The 14,755-nt window shown below is 50.6% G+C and overlaps 1 protein-coding gene across 1 annotated transcript in view; it reads right to left on the minus strand.

Annotated features, from left to right (window-relative positions):
* The window catches only part of IGSF21 (immunoglobin superfamily member 21), a 137,875-nt gene extending 123,540 nt beyond the window's left edge, over positions 1-14,335 (minus strand). Inside the window, exons 1-2 of the mRNA XM_024749982.1 lie at positions 14,281-14,335; positions 14,010-14,122 (exon numbers count right to left, since the gene is read on the minus strand). Coding sequence (XP_024605750.1) covers positions 14,010-14,122; positions 14,281-14,335 — 168 coding nt within the window. The remainder of the gene's footprint in view (positions 1-14,009; positions 14,123-14,280) is intronic.
* Positions 14,336-14,755: the final 420 nt, after the last annotated feature.

Here is a 14,755-nt window from a genome sequence, read left to right on the forward strand (position 1 = left end):
CTCTTTCTTCTCGGGTCCCTGATTGCCCTCAGCCTTCTCTCCTTCTCCTTCTCCAGCCTTCACCAGTGCCCGATGGGATTTCCACGGGCCACCCTCAAGGCCTCTGCACGTGCCCTTGGCTCTACTGGCCACGCCCTTTGTCCCCTCCTCATTCCGGAGCAGCCCCAGACTAGGGTGGGGTTCCTGCTCCGTGGCTCTGTGACATCCCGTCTGTACCCACAGAGTATGAGCCGGGGTCGGCATCTCGGTGCTGCACCCAAAACTCCGTGCAGGTTTCCTGTAGGTGTTCATTCCATACGTGAAGGAAAGAAGGCATGAGGGGATGATCTGGAGATCTCACTAAGACCGAGCCCACACGTTCAGACAGGACTCACTCCTCTCCATCTCCAGATATCAAGCCTGGCGTGATTTGATATTCATCGAGTACACCTGGTTAAAGGGGCATGTTCAAATCACTTAAGAAACGGCTTTCCCACACCCTCAATTATTTTGGCAGCCTCTGCTCACGTATAATTAATGCGCCAATTGAAGTGATTATTATAACCATGAAAGCAGGTCCCCCAAGATCCACTACTTGACAACACTTGTTTTTTTTTTTTTTTTTTTGCGGTATGCGGGCCCCTCCTGCTGTGGCCTCTCCTATTGCGGAGCACAGGCTCTGGACGCGCAGGCTCAGCGGCCATGGCTCACGGGCCCAGCCGCTCTGCGGCATGTGGGATCTTCCCGGACCGGGGCACGAACCCGTGTCCCCTGCATCTGCAGGCGGACTCTCAACCACTGCGCCACCAGAGAAGCCCGACAACACTTGTTTTGACTCATCTGAGTTACTCCACCATCTTTCAACAGAATAATAATCGTAGTTAATAATAATAATCAACAAATTCACTTCTTGAAGGACAGTCTCCAGTTCAGACCTTCCACTAATCCAGGCCGCCCTTCTCCCTCGTTGCTGGGATTCCTGAGGGCTGTGTTCCACGACCCGGCTCCGGATGGTAGCATCAAACGTTTTCTCAGGTTCATCCAAGGGACGTGGGCAGACGCCCTGTGCGAGGGGGGCGTGCAGCGAGGGGCGCAGGAGGGGAGGGTCCTGTCCTTTCCACCTGTCTGCTCTGCTCTGCACGTTTGTCTCAGGGTAGGTGAACCGTGCTGTCTGCGTCATCTCTGCAGGTGGAAGCTGTGTTTTCCCTTGGGTCCTCCTTTGGTGTTGACAGCCCCTGCATGGATCTGTACCGCTGCCTCTGCAGACAGGTGGCTCTGGCTGTGCGATGATGAGGACATCCTGAGGCGGCCAGCCCCGCCCCGTGCCCTGGCCCTCTCTGTCTCACTCTGTACCAGAGCTGAGGAGCTTCCCAAAGGCGGATCTGGACGCCCTCTGTCAGTTCTGTGGGCAAGCCTGGATGCTGAGAAGGTCTGGCTGTAAGGGGAAGTCAGGCCAGTGGATAGATCTTGCGCCGTCCTACTATCTGCAAGGCTTGGGGACGGTTACTTTACCTCTTTGAGCCTCAACGTTCCCAACCCTAAAATGGACAAGAGTGCCAGCGTCACATGGTTTCCGTGAGGAGCCAGTGGGACGATTTTGTAACGTCCCTGACACAGCACCAGACCTAAACCATAGCGATGGCGCTGATGAGGAGAAGAAGGAAGAAAGAGGCTCCCCAAAGCTGAGGGGTTCAGCCCTTCTGAGGGTGCAGCTCTCGGGTTGCCTGTCACTCGGGCGGAAATCCTTCCCACCCCCCAGGACGCTATTTACGACCTTCAGCGGAGCCTAAGGAAAGAGCCTTGCTTTGGAGTCAGAGAGTGGCTTCAAAGCTTGACCCAACCTCTCTCTCTTGCACAACTCAGAGCAAGGTGCTTAACCCCATCTAACCTCAGCCTCCCAGGCTCCGACATGAGAATTAGCGGGTCCAGCTTGCAGGACCCTTTCTGCCCTGCCCCAGTCCTTCCTTTTCCTTTGGTCAAGGCTCCCTGAGGTCTCTGAACGCCCGCAGCTTCTTCCTTCACGGGAGCACACAGGAGATGAGCCTGGAGAGGCGGGCAAGGGCCAGACCCTGTAAGAGGACACCAGGGCTCGGATCTTTGTCCCAACAGCAGCAGAGAGGCCTCGGTGATGAGTTTCAGGCAGGGTGACATGAACGGAGATGTGTTTTACGACACCTTCAGCTGCGGACTGCTCTTCTGTATCTGGTCTTACTAACTCCCTTCACATTCTCCCCCCACCTCTCTGGCCCCGGGTGTCTGAAGCCTCCTCTCTTTTGAATGTTCACTCAAGGGTGGGGCACCCACATGAAGCAGATTCCCAGAACATCTACAATCACCCCTCTCCTGGGGAATCTAGAACTTTCTGGATACCTGGTGTCCCACACTTGATGTGTGGGCTAGCCAGGCTGGCTGGAGGCTCCATCCCTACCTTGTCATGATGTCATCGCTGGGCGGCTGAACTTGACGTAGCACAGAATTTCAGAGCTGAAATGGACAGAGTCATCCTGTTCTGGGCTCCCTTGGGCCAGGGAGCCAGAAATCCTTTCTATTGTATTTTTGATAGGAGGCCACTCTAAAGTTTGCTTAGACACTCTCAGGGGTAGGGAAGTCACCAGTCCTCAAGTCATCCCATCCATTTTTCTAATTGTGAGAAAATTATTCACCTCATCAACTAAGGGTTTACTTCCACGTCACTCAGCCACATCAGGTATTCGCTCATTCATTTATTCATTCTCTAAGCTATGTGCTCAGATACAATCAGGACACCTGGTCTTTACCAAGAAGGTGCTTACATTCTGGAAGGGAGACATTCAACTATTAGAATTAATCCCCCTGTTGTGAGCTCTCAGCTAGCAGGCACCTGTCCTTTTGGGGGCAGTTACCACAATTTCAAAGAAATCAGACAGTCTTCCAGGCCACATCTGTCTTCCTGCTTAACTACAAGCTCCATAAAGACAAGACCCCACTGTTCTTACTCGGTGCTCTGGTCCCAATGCTTGGCACATAGTAGATGCTCAAGAAATAGCTGCTGCATAAGTGAACATCTGTGTCCAGTGTGTTAAGTCCTAGGGTAGAGCTCTGAGTATTTTAAGATGCCTGGGTCATGGTGATTGCATGAAGAAAAAGATGGAAGGGAAAAAAGGATGAGGAAATGTCTCTGGGGGTGACACTGCAGCTGACTTTGGAGGGCAAGTCGGAGTTTGCCAGATGGAGCGGGTAAGGGCGTCGCGGGCAGAGGAAGTGGCATTGGCATTGGCACTGGCATTGGCACGGGGGTGGGAAAGAGCGTTGGCATGTTCCAAGAACTGCATATAGGCCGTATGATTCCAGTGGTGGGCCCATTTGGGAACGTGGTAGGAAGCACGGCTGGAGAAAATCAATCAATGGAGCTTGAATCAAGAACCTTGCATGCTGGCCCAATGACCTTGAACTTGGTTCTTAAGGCAATGGGGAGCTCTTGCGAAGTGTGGGGCAGCCATAGTGTGTTTTAGAAAAGGGCCAGGCTGTGCCTGTCTGCATCGGGGTGACTGTGATGACCCTGGGGACATCTCTGAGCCTCTTGGGAAGAGGACACAGTCGCTCTTCATACAAGGACGACACACCCAACCCAGAAAAGGTGAGGAAAGGAGGAGGAAGGACTTAGGAGGGAGAAGCGTCCTGAGCTGGTTTTCTGGGAAACATCTCTCATTTCATTCATGTTCTTTTATGTCACTGGTGTGCTGGAGCGGAAGTTCACCTTTAATTCTCCTCCCACAAGTTAAGTCAGCCCTCTTGTCATTTAAACCCAGCAGGGCTCAACTAGGCAGGGTCGGCTGGAAATCACACTCTGGGCTTCATACAGCTCTGGTGTCCACTGGCTCAGAGGGCCTGACAGCATCTCGGGCTGGGATTTCTACCCTGATGAGGAATTGCCCAAGCCCCACCCCGGGGAGCACCTGGCCGTGAAGTGCCAGCCTCTTCCACCACCCCAGGTCTGCTGGGGGAGAGGAAAGGAAGGGGGGGGGGTTGGCTGTAAAATGGGAAAGAGCACATCCTATAGAGACCATCTCACTTCATCCTGTCATTTTACTGATAAAACTCCTGAGGCTCAGAGAGGGGAAGTGATTTGCTCAAGGTCACACAGCAGGACATTTTGCCCCCAGGCCCCTGCTCTTTTCTTTTCTGTGCATTTGGTAAGTGCAGACAAACTCCCCATCAATGCGTCTACCCTGTCTTGGACCTGCCAGTCTACCCTGTCTTCTTTTCATGACCATCCAGTGGGACAGCCTGTTACAGGTGGAGTCCACATGTGCTCCAACAGGACATCTTGTTATTTGGGCATCCGCTCCAACTGTTGGCACTCTCCCCGTCACCCCACCAACGGTCTGGGAGCCAAGAGCCCTTATAAGCCTTGTGTGAGCACCTCTAGGCAGAGAAACGGTCTCATTGCCAGTATCAGACACCTGATCTTAATTCCCCAAAGAGGATAGATTTCTCTGGTCAGAACACCTTCCCTCATGCCAGAGTGAGTGGTGAATTGCTGCCAAAGCAAGCCGTTCCTTTCCCCCCTCTTACCTCCTTCTCCCATCCCAGTGTCTGTGCACACAGCTGGGCTGGCTGGGCTGTGGCATCTGGACTAAGCCCATCCCCCTACCGCTCTTTTCATCTAAAGCTGAATGCAGTGCCCCTCCCCGCCAGGTCCCTGGAAAGCTCAGGGACCACAGGCTTCCTGTCACAGCCTTGCAGCCCCTTGGTCTCCGAGACCCATCCTGAGTACGACCTTGGTGACCTGCAGGTGGAGGTAATGACGCCCTCCACGTTTCACCCTCACACGCCCTGGACACCTGCTGTTGCTATGGTTGAACCTTTTAGGGGGTGTCACAGACCCCTTTGAGAACATTCAGTCCCTTTCCACTAAAAAAATGTACGCAACATATTGGGCATACTTTCTGGGGATCCAAGCACCTCCAGAAGCCTATCCACTCCCTCCCTAGGGATCCAGAGATGCCACATGAAGACTCTGGTCCAGGGTCTGTGGGTACCACAGCACACATGGGAGAAGCAGATAAATGAAACTCAGCCACAGACGCAAAGACAAGAAGGATAACTAAAACACCAGGTGATACCTCGCTAATCGAAGAATGTACAAAATGCTGAGGGAACATACGCTGGAGGATCTCTGAGCTCTGCCTGATGAGCAAGGTCAGAAGGCTACACAGAGGACGGAATGAGTAAGACGTGGCCAGGCGGAAAAGGGGATAAAGGGACATGAGTGAAGCCTATTTCTCCTGCACTGAGGGTGAGGGAAATGGCTTTTCTGTAGGCATCTCCTTTGTTTCACACAAACCCCTGGGAGATGCTTAGGGGGAGCCAATCAAGCCCATTGGCTAGATGAGGAAACAGATCTTTACAATTTAATGACACCTGGACTCGGAAGCTCTCCCCTGGAGGGAAGAGGGTCCTTCTTTGCATCTCCAGCCTCAAGTACCTTGCACTGAGCAGGGTTATGTGAATGGCTGTCATCCACAGGCCACTGAGTTAATTGGATGGTTAGAGCTGGGATCTTTCCTCCGAATACCAAAGGCATTGCTGAATCACCCTAGACTCCCCTAAATTCTCTGAGCAGCCACTTCCACATCCTTGAAGAGGAGGGTGATGCTGCCGTCAGTTGCGGATTGCAAGACGGGGCAAGTGTGGAACAGATAATGCCCTTGGTAGCTTATGAACGACATGCAAACAGAGATGGGCCAAACAGAAGCAATGGTGTCTTTATGTTATCTGCAAGGTTTGTCCAGAAGTTCAAGGTCAAATCCTTTTAATACTCAAAACCTCAAGGCTATTCCACAGCTGGTCTTAGCGTTTCCCTCAGCCCACTGAAGCCAGGCTTCTGCCCCCACTAACTCTGAGGGGGCTGCTTTCGTCCAGGATATTCCTCGGTTCTTTTAAGTCCTCCCACTGCAACACTGGAGGCAGCTGACTATTCTCTCTTTCTTGGATTACTTCCTTCCTTCGGGATCTGGGCACCCCACTCTGCCAGCTTTCTTTATATCTTGCTGGTTGCTACTTCTCCATCTCTTCACTGGTTTACTTTCCTGTCTCTAAATCTTGAGTGCCCAGGGTCCACACTGGGTGCTCTTCTGTTGCACCCTCCCTGGGGGCATCATCTCATCCAGGCCCATGGCTTTAGATCCATCCACACCTTGATGACCCTCCAGGGTAAATCTCCTGCCCTGACCTCTCCCCAGGATCCCAGATTTAGCTTCCCCTGCTGCTTTGACCGCTCCATCTCCATGTCTTAGAAGCGCTTGGAACGTACCATGGCTGATAAAGAACTCCTTCCATCCTTCTCCTCCGCCTACCCTCCCAGTTTCAGGAAACAGCGCCATCCCTCACATCTAGCTGCGAAAGCTCGAAAGCCAGGAGCCATCCCGAATCTTCCCTTTCCCCCCACCCCCCTGCACATGTCAGCAAGCCCTTGGGACTCTACCTGCAAGTCACAGCAGAATTTCTTTGCCCTCCTATCCTCTCCACCACTGCCCTCCTGGTACTCACCAAAGGCACTGCCACCTCCTGCCTGAACTGTTCTAATAACCCTGCTTCCAGCCTTGCCTCCCATGGTCCATTCACCCAGAAGTGACCTTTAAGTAAAGTTAACCATATCCTGTTACTTCCCTACTTAAAGCCCTCCAAAGTTTCCTGCTGCCCTTAGAATCACTCCAGACCCAGTTCTCTGGAGCTCAAAGTCTGGCATGAATGGTCCCTCTCAACTGTCTCACCTCATCTCTTAACTCTCCCCCGTTCACTTCATTCCAGCCATGCAGTGGGCTCCCTTTCTGTTCTTTGAACATGCAAAGCTTGCTCCCAACATAGGTCCTTTGCATGTGCTCTTTCCTTTGCCCAGAATACTCCGTCTCCCCACTTTGGCATGGCGGGGTCCTTGTTGCCTTTGAGGTCTCAGCTTAAATGAGAGTCTTTTCCTGACCATCTAATCCCTTTCCATCCCATCATTCTATTATAATTGTATGTGCCCTTATCATTATCTGGTATTTTCTTGCTTGTTTATCTTTTTAACTTCTCCCCCACCCCACCCCCGCCAACTCCCCCACATGAGCTCAGGATCTTGCTCCTTGATGCGGCCCTCAGTGCCTAGAACCATCCGACTCAGTACCCACGTGCTGAATTAATGTTGAATGGGTGAGTGGAGCAGCTCCCTCTAACAGTGTCCCAAACACCAGGACATGGTCCCTGCCTGAGCCAAGCGCGTTATAATTACCTGAGGGAGCTTGTTAAATGTACAAAGATCCTGAGGCTCCAATCCTGGGGATTCTGATTCAATAACTGTAGGGTGAGGCTCAGCTATCAGTATGTGTTTACAAGTCCCTCTGGAAATTCTAACGAGCAGTTAGAGTGGGCAACTCCTGCCTCTTTGCAACCAAACTTCCATTAAAAACCAAGAATTGGGTATGCAATAGTTGCAATTCACACTCTGACCTCTAGAGGGAGCTTAAAGCTGCTCCCATCACTCCACCCCCAGAAGGAGGAGCTGTCTGACATGGGATGGACACAATCTATGGTTGAGGGTGGAATACAAAGATTGCAATGGAACTAGACTCAGAAAGATGTTTGTTTCCTCCTTATGTGGCACTACATTTATTGTACAATCAGCCGTCCTTTGGTGGGCCTTCTCGCTGGTACTTTCTCTTTCCTCTTATGTGACTGGTGTGATAAAATTAGGTATGGGACATCCCCCATCAGGGAAAGCCTGCTCCTTTGTGAGGCTAGGGGCAAGAATGGAGAACTGGATAAGGCAGCTCAGCCAGCGTAGCCCTGGCTCAGTGAAGAAGGCTTCTTGTCTTCCTTTATCCCTTCCTCCTCCATATCTTGGAGCTGTAAGACCTGTGAAGGGGGTAGCAAGGAGCAGCCAGGTTGAAAGGCTGCCAGGATGGGCTCCAAGCCAGAGGAGCCAAAGGAGTGATGCAGCCCAGTTCTCTGGGACTTGGGCCCTAGTCTACTCATCACCAAGACTGTACCTGTCTTCTTGCCCTTATGATATCATTAGACTGTAATGTCCCTTTAGGATCATCATTTTCCATTTTGTTTCAGACAACAAAACATTGTGAAGGATTGAGGCTAAGAGAGGGCCCGTGCCAGTAAAGCCATTTTGAAATAGCTTCTGGCTTCAGGGAGAGCTAAGATCCATTGAAAGGGCTTAGCTGTGTGATGACCTTCCAAGAATTAAATCCAGTGAGTTCACCAGCAGAACCACATAGCGGCAAAGAGGGTACAAGCTTTAAGTATTATCTCTGCCTGTCTGTGTCAGCAAGGCAGGTGGTAGGCTGGATCTCAAGGAACCCTATTTTGGTGATCCTCCCACAACACATTCCACTCTGGTTCTATAATTTCCCTCTCTGGGATCCCTTGTTACCAAGAGACATGAGAGGACGATGGCTGCCATTTGTTCAACAGGTCCCATCATGAGCTTTTGTTGAGCGGAATAAAAGGATTGCAGTGGCACTGGGCTTGTTTGGTTGCAGACATTATCTCATTTATGCGTACAATGTAGGTGGTTTCATGCCCAATTTCAGATGAGGTTTCTAAAACAGAAAGATTAGGTCACTGCCTAAAGTCGCATGCCCTGAACAGGTATGCAGGTATTCTGACGCTGAAGTCCTCTCTCCCTACCATACCCTTCCCAGCCTCCAGGCTTAATCCTTTCTCTAATGGTTCAGAGCAGCCATAAACCCTCACTGCCCAGGCAACCAGCAGAGCCCTAGGGCGGGAGCTCGCCCCAGGCCAGGCAGCATCATGGAGGAGGAATCTCCACCATTCAACAAACACTCAGGCACACGTTCCCCACAACGTGAAAGAGGCGAGATAAGGGGCTCTGAAGTTATCACTCTTTGTAGATCTCCTTCTCTCTCTGCCTTGCTCTGTGGCTCTTTTCTGTGGCCTTGTAACCTGAGCCCAGCGCAGCTCTTGGGAACCAATTGTGAAGGAAAGAGAGGAAACAAAGGAAAGATGATAAAAACTGCTGTGAAAGGTTAAATTCCCAGGATCCTCTGTGGCTGTTTAATGGATTTCTATGATATAAGCAGACCTTTGGCTTTGCCTGTTGGGCAGGTGACCTCCAAGTAAATGAGTTTAGACAGTGTTCCCTAATAAGAAATGTTCCTTTTTTTCCACACTCCACAAAGCTCCCTGAGTATACAAGGACTCACACTCACTCCCCAAGCAGACAGATACGATCAGCTAGACACAGATGTCCACCTGAAATGGCAGTGAGCTACCTGGCATGGTCTGTCAAAACGTGCGTGTGTATTTCCACCTCTGACATTTGTTCATGTAACAAATATTTACTGAGATGACTCTCCGCTAGGTGTTGTTGATATAATGGGGAAAAGACGTGGCCTTTGTGCTTGAGATGCTCACGGCCCAGTGGGCAGACAGATGTTTTGACATAATGAGGTAAGAGTTGGAGTATAGACCCTCAAAGAGGAATCATGGAGGAGGAAGCATCTAGAACTTTCTGCAGAAGTCAGGGAAGGCAACATGAGCTGACACAGTCTTTTTGGATGGCCTCAGTGTCTTCATCTGAAAAACAGGCTTAACAATACTACCAACCTCAGTGCCAACATGAAAATGAAATGCAGCCATGTATGTACAGCCCTCAATCCAGTGGCTGGCACAGAGTAAGGGTTCAATAATGTTAGTCACTCATATTAGTATTAGCAGAATTATTGAATGAGTCCCCAAATTTAGGTGTAAATGGATAGAAATGATTAAGTAGAGGATATTATTTATCATTCGTTTTCTATAACCAGGTCCCAACCTTAATGCTAGAATAGTTTGGTTGTTAGGCGACTGCCTCCTACTGGCCAAGCGTGGAATTGCATCCCTACTCTATTAGCTGCTGTATATTTTCTAGGGCAAAAGGAAAGGTATGTGCCTGAGCTCTGAAGAAGCCTGGGAAACTCAAATCTGGGAGGGGAACCCATGCAACAGTGAAGAAAACGTGGGAGATGGTGAAAAGGCTGTGAAGCATCCTTAAGTTGAACAGGACTTTGATAGATGACTAAGATACCAGCACCTCAGGGGCCTGAAAACTTCCTTGACATCTTCTCTATGTTTTCAAAGAAGTCTTTTGAGAATGATAATCCCTCTTCCAACCCCCCATTCCCCGCAATCCAATGATGGCAGGTTACACAACAAATAAAATTCATTTTTCTGAAATTCACTTTACAGGGAATTTGCCTGGAAAGCTGGCTCAGTGAGCAGTCACTTTCAGTCCCTTGCCAGGAAAGTACAGTATGTTCCAAGGAGGGGCCATAAAATTATTTTTCAAATATTTACAACAGGCTGTCCAATAGAACTTTATGTGATGATGGAAATATTCTATACCTGTCCAATATGGTAGCCACTAATCCTATGTGGCAAGTCTGACTGAGGAAACAAATTTCTAATTTAATTTGATTTAATTAAATTGAAATAGCTACATGTGACAAGCGGTTACCATATTGGTCAACACAGACCCAGGGGCTCTGATCTTGTCCACTTTCTTGAGTCTATTCTAGAATTTTGTCATCTTTTTCTATAATTTGGCCTGACCATGGGGCAGGGTGTCCAAGGTGCAGGCCCTGGCCACTTCCTCCTATTTCCCTGCCCACCTACCCCATCCCCAAGGGGTCCATAGGCCAAGACCTTCCCAAATGATGAGACAGTGTTCTTGTTAACCCCGAGGGGGTGATCCCTTTTGCTTCACACAATTCCATCAGCTCCCCCAATTTACCCAGAGAATCCAATCCACTTGCTTCTGAAAGCTTCTGAAAGCTTAGGATGACCCCATTGGTAAGATAATGTCTTTAGGACCAGAGGGGAGGCTGCTGGGCTTGACACATGTTTTGGGTCATTTTGTGCCCACTAGGCTGAGTGGGCAGAGGCAACCTCATCACAATGCCCTGCTTTTCCCTGCTGAAGGCATTGGAGACACAGCCCTGGCTGGACCTGTGTAATCTATTCATTTCCTTCCAAGCCGGGCTCTGTAAGCTCTTTCATGAAGGACGGGCAAAGGAAGCTGGGGAGGGAAGCAAACACACGTACAGAAAACAAACAACGCTCGGCAGCTCCCTGTTTGGGAGGGTGGGCAGCTGGGGGAAGACAGAGATGGGGGGGGATAAAGCTGTGGGGGCTTGTCTGGTGGGGATCCAGCTGGGGAAGGAAACTGGGGTTTCCACTGCTGCTTCTCCCACACCCTCCAGAAGCCCTGCCCTGGCTTTGGCTCCTGGAGCCCCCGTCTCGGTAAGCTGTTATCTCTCCGTTCAGCTGGCTCCTTGGGAAAAGAGGTGTTAGGTGTCAGAAGGCCAGAGTGGCAGCAGGCAAAGAGAGAACTGACAGCATGGAGCCATTTCCCTGGAATTTGCTTCCGTCCTCTGCCCCATCCTCACCATCATAGACAGGGCATGCAGGGCTCCCCTGGTCCCAGGGAGAGTACCAAGTCGGCAGAGCTCACTTCCTCAGTCCAGCTACAGAATCAAAAGGGCCCAAGTATTTGGCTCCTGTGGGCAATTTGCATGTGATTTGCATACATCTGCATCCCCACCACCACCCTCATTCCAGACGCTCTCAGTCAAAGGATGTAAAATGAAATAAAATAAATTAATTAGTGCAGGCTACCATAGCCTGATATGCAGGGCCTGACACCCGTAAGAGACTTAACTGATGTTCAAAGTGATCAATGTGATCGGAGGCCAGGATGGAGATGGGGGGGGGCAGTGAACGAGGGTGCTCAGCTCTGGGGCAGAGAAGGGGAAGGGGAATCTGTCTGCACTGGAAGCTGGGCATCTCGTCCTGCCCCAGCCACGTCCCTGGTCTTCAGAGAACACAGACCTGAGCCATGTGGAAGCCTGCTCTTGGTTTCCTACACCTCGGTCTGGCACTGCTGTTGCCCCAACCCTGGTAGATACTTCTGCAGGGAGATTTTCTCTACTGATGCGGGAACATTTGATTTCAAACAAGAGTGAAGTTAGTTGCTTCAAAGGATGGAAAGGCAATGAGATGCCTATTGGTATTTTCCTGTTTTCAAGCTCCCTCCCATCTTCACTCCTATTAACTGTTCCCATCGGGTCTCTGTATTTCTCTCAGCAGGTCTCTCACTACCCTCACTCAAGGCTGAGGAAGAGACGCAGTACCACCCTCAGCAGTGAGCTGGAGTTAATTTATCCCAGTCCTCTGCCAGGTGCTAATGAGATGCTCACAGCGTGTGTCAGCCAAGCAGTTCCCGTATCGTGTACACACACCTCTTAGTGATTCAGTTCATGGCACTATTTAACATATGTCTTGACTTTCTCTAGGCCCATTGATTTATCCAGGATGGAAACCTCTTCTAAAGCCGGGGCCCTGTGGGGATCCAACTGTCGGAGGCGATTCTAAGTAGGAGGGGCTACGATGCTAAGATGGGGAACAATGATGTGGGTTAAAAGGAGCCCAGATCACCGCACCCAGCAAAATAGCAATGACCAGCAAATGATGAATCAAAGGCCAAGAAAGGAACAGTAACTACAGGATCGTTCAAAGCAAGACTGGACCAACAGCAAGGAGGGAGCCCAGCTCCGAGTCAAGGCCTTGAATGGTGAGTGATCCCCAGCAGGATCCTCTAACATTGGGTTTCCTTGCACTGCACCGTGGGTATGGCAATAGCTTGAAGGAGCAAAGGAACCAGTTCTAGATGCCTCATCACCAAGCTGCGCCCACCCAACCCCCCACCTTCCACCTCCTCTCCCCGCTCCCCACCCCCTACTTCCACGCTCCTTCCAGAGCAGTTACACTTGACTGTGTCACCCATCGGTTTCACTTGAAGAAAGGGCAACACAACTTACAAAGCTTAGGGAAGTGTTGGTTTTAGATCAGGGGCCGGCAAACTAAGGCTGGTGGACCAAATCAGCCCACAGCCTGTTTTTGTATGACCCATGAGCCAAGAACGTTTTTTTTTTACCTGTCTCAGTGGTTGAAAAAATTAAAAAGGAGAAGTAGATTTTGTGACACGTGAAAATTACATGAAATTCAAGTGGCCTTGAATAAAATTGTATGGGAACCCCGCCATGCCCTTCCATCGGCACGCTGTCTGTGGCTGTTTTCACACTATAACAGAGCTGGGTAGTTGCGACAGAGACCATATGGTCCCCAGAGAGGAAAATATTTACTATCTGGGCCTCACCGAAAAATTTTGCCACCCCCCGTTGTAGCTCATGGAAGAGCAACGCTCCACCTAAACCGTACCCCAGATGGCGGTACCTGGCTCTGTGCAAACCTAAGTGCGGCATTGCAAGAAAGTCAATGCCAACCGGACCTTCTCCTGAGCCCAGCCAGCCCCGACTCCCTTGTGGCAAAGGGAGACCAGGCTGGGATGCCCAGTCCAGACACATAGAAATGTCTATCGGTGGCTAAAAAGGCCAACACTTGTTTCCATGACCCAAAGCTGGTTCTCCTGTTGCCAACACCTGGGCCTCGGGCAGGTGGGCATCTGCTCATCTTTATCAACATCCCATCTCAGACCTCCTTAGACCTTGGGGTGCCAGACATGTGGACTAGTCCTAGGTGTAATCGGATTAGAAGGCAGACTATGTCTGTAATTTGATTTTTAAGAAGGCAGGGAGCTGTCCTCTTCTCTCTCCCCTGCGAAAAACATTACCCAAATCCTCATGCCCCAAATTCCACCCTTCGGTTCTCTTTCGTTACACTGTAACCAGGGCCTGCAGCATTCTTAGTAACCAATACTAGGTGCTATTGGGGTTTCCTGAACATAAGGGCATGTTAGGGACACAAAAGATGTCAGCACGAGATAGATACTGAGGGCAGAAGAGAAATAGATACCTGGGCAAAAGGATCTTCCAGGAGGGCTTCAGCAGAGGATGGGGACCTAGCAGAGAGCACAGGACAGCTCAGGACTGGTTAGGGCTCAGTATATAGCCAAACCCGCGAGGATCTCCAGAGAGGCTCTGGGGACTCTACCCTCAGCCCTGGCCATAGGTACAGAGGGGATAGTGGGGGTGACTTACCCGGTACCACACGATCTCACGCATGCGGCCATCTGTCTTGAAGTTACACTTCAAGGTCACAGCATCACCAGCCACCACGGGTGGGAGAGGCTCAATGTTGACAGTCAAGTAGCCTATGGAAGAAAGGAGATGGGGTGGTGAGGGCATGAGCTGATCTGGAGGGCTGGGCTGACAGGTGGGGTGGGGGAAGGAGCCGGCAGAACTGTAGGGGGTGCTGTTCGCACTGTGGTCTATGTGAATGGTGATGGTGGGCCTGAGTGGAGCTCATCACCCTCTTCTACCTTCTCGTTGATGCCTCCCTTTTTGAGAAACTTCCTGGCTCCCATGGATCCCTCCAATCCTGATAACACTTCTTCTTGGGATGAACTGTCCCATGAAAGTAGGACCGGTTGGCACCTGGAGGAAGTGCCTCAATGTATTTCTACAAGATATCCCAGAGGAACGGGTCTGTGGTCCAACACCGCACCTCCATCCCCGCTTTTAGAAAGTCGCAATGTGCATAAGCTTTGTAGGAAACGTACATGCCGGAACGCATTTAACCTAGTGCTTCCAAATGCATTTGAATATGCGTGCTTATCCATCCCTTAAACCCCGTCAGCATCTCATGCAGCCAGGGTCCCTGGAACATCGGGATACGGTGTTCTAGGCACCCATACCCCTCCATTCCCAGCCTCATAAAATTACTCCTGGTGAGAAGGGAAGAGAGAACTGGGAAACTGGTGTTGGCTTCCTGAACCCCCAAATCT

The sequence above is a fragment of the Neophocaena asiaeorientalis genome, unplaced genomic scaffold (assembly GCF_003031525.2).
Source record: "Neophocaena asiaeorientalis asiaeorientalis breed wild unplaced genomic scaffold, Neophocaena_asiaeorientalis_V1.1 scaffold275, whole genome shotgun sequence".
Classification (NCBI taxonomy): Eukaryota; Metazoa; Chordata; class Mammalia; order Artiodactyla; family Phocoenidae; genus Neophocaena; species Neophocaena asiaeorientalis.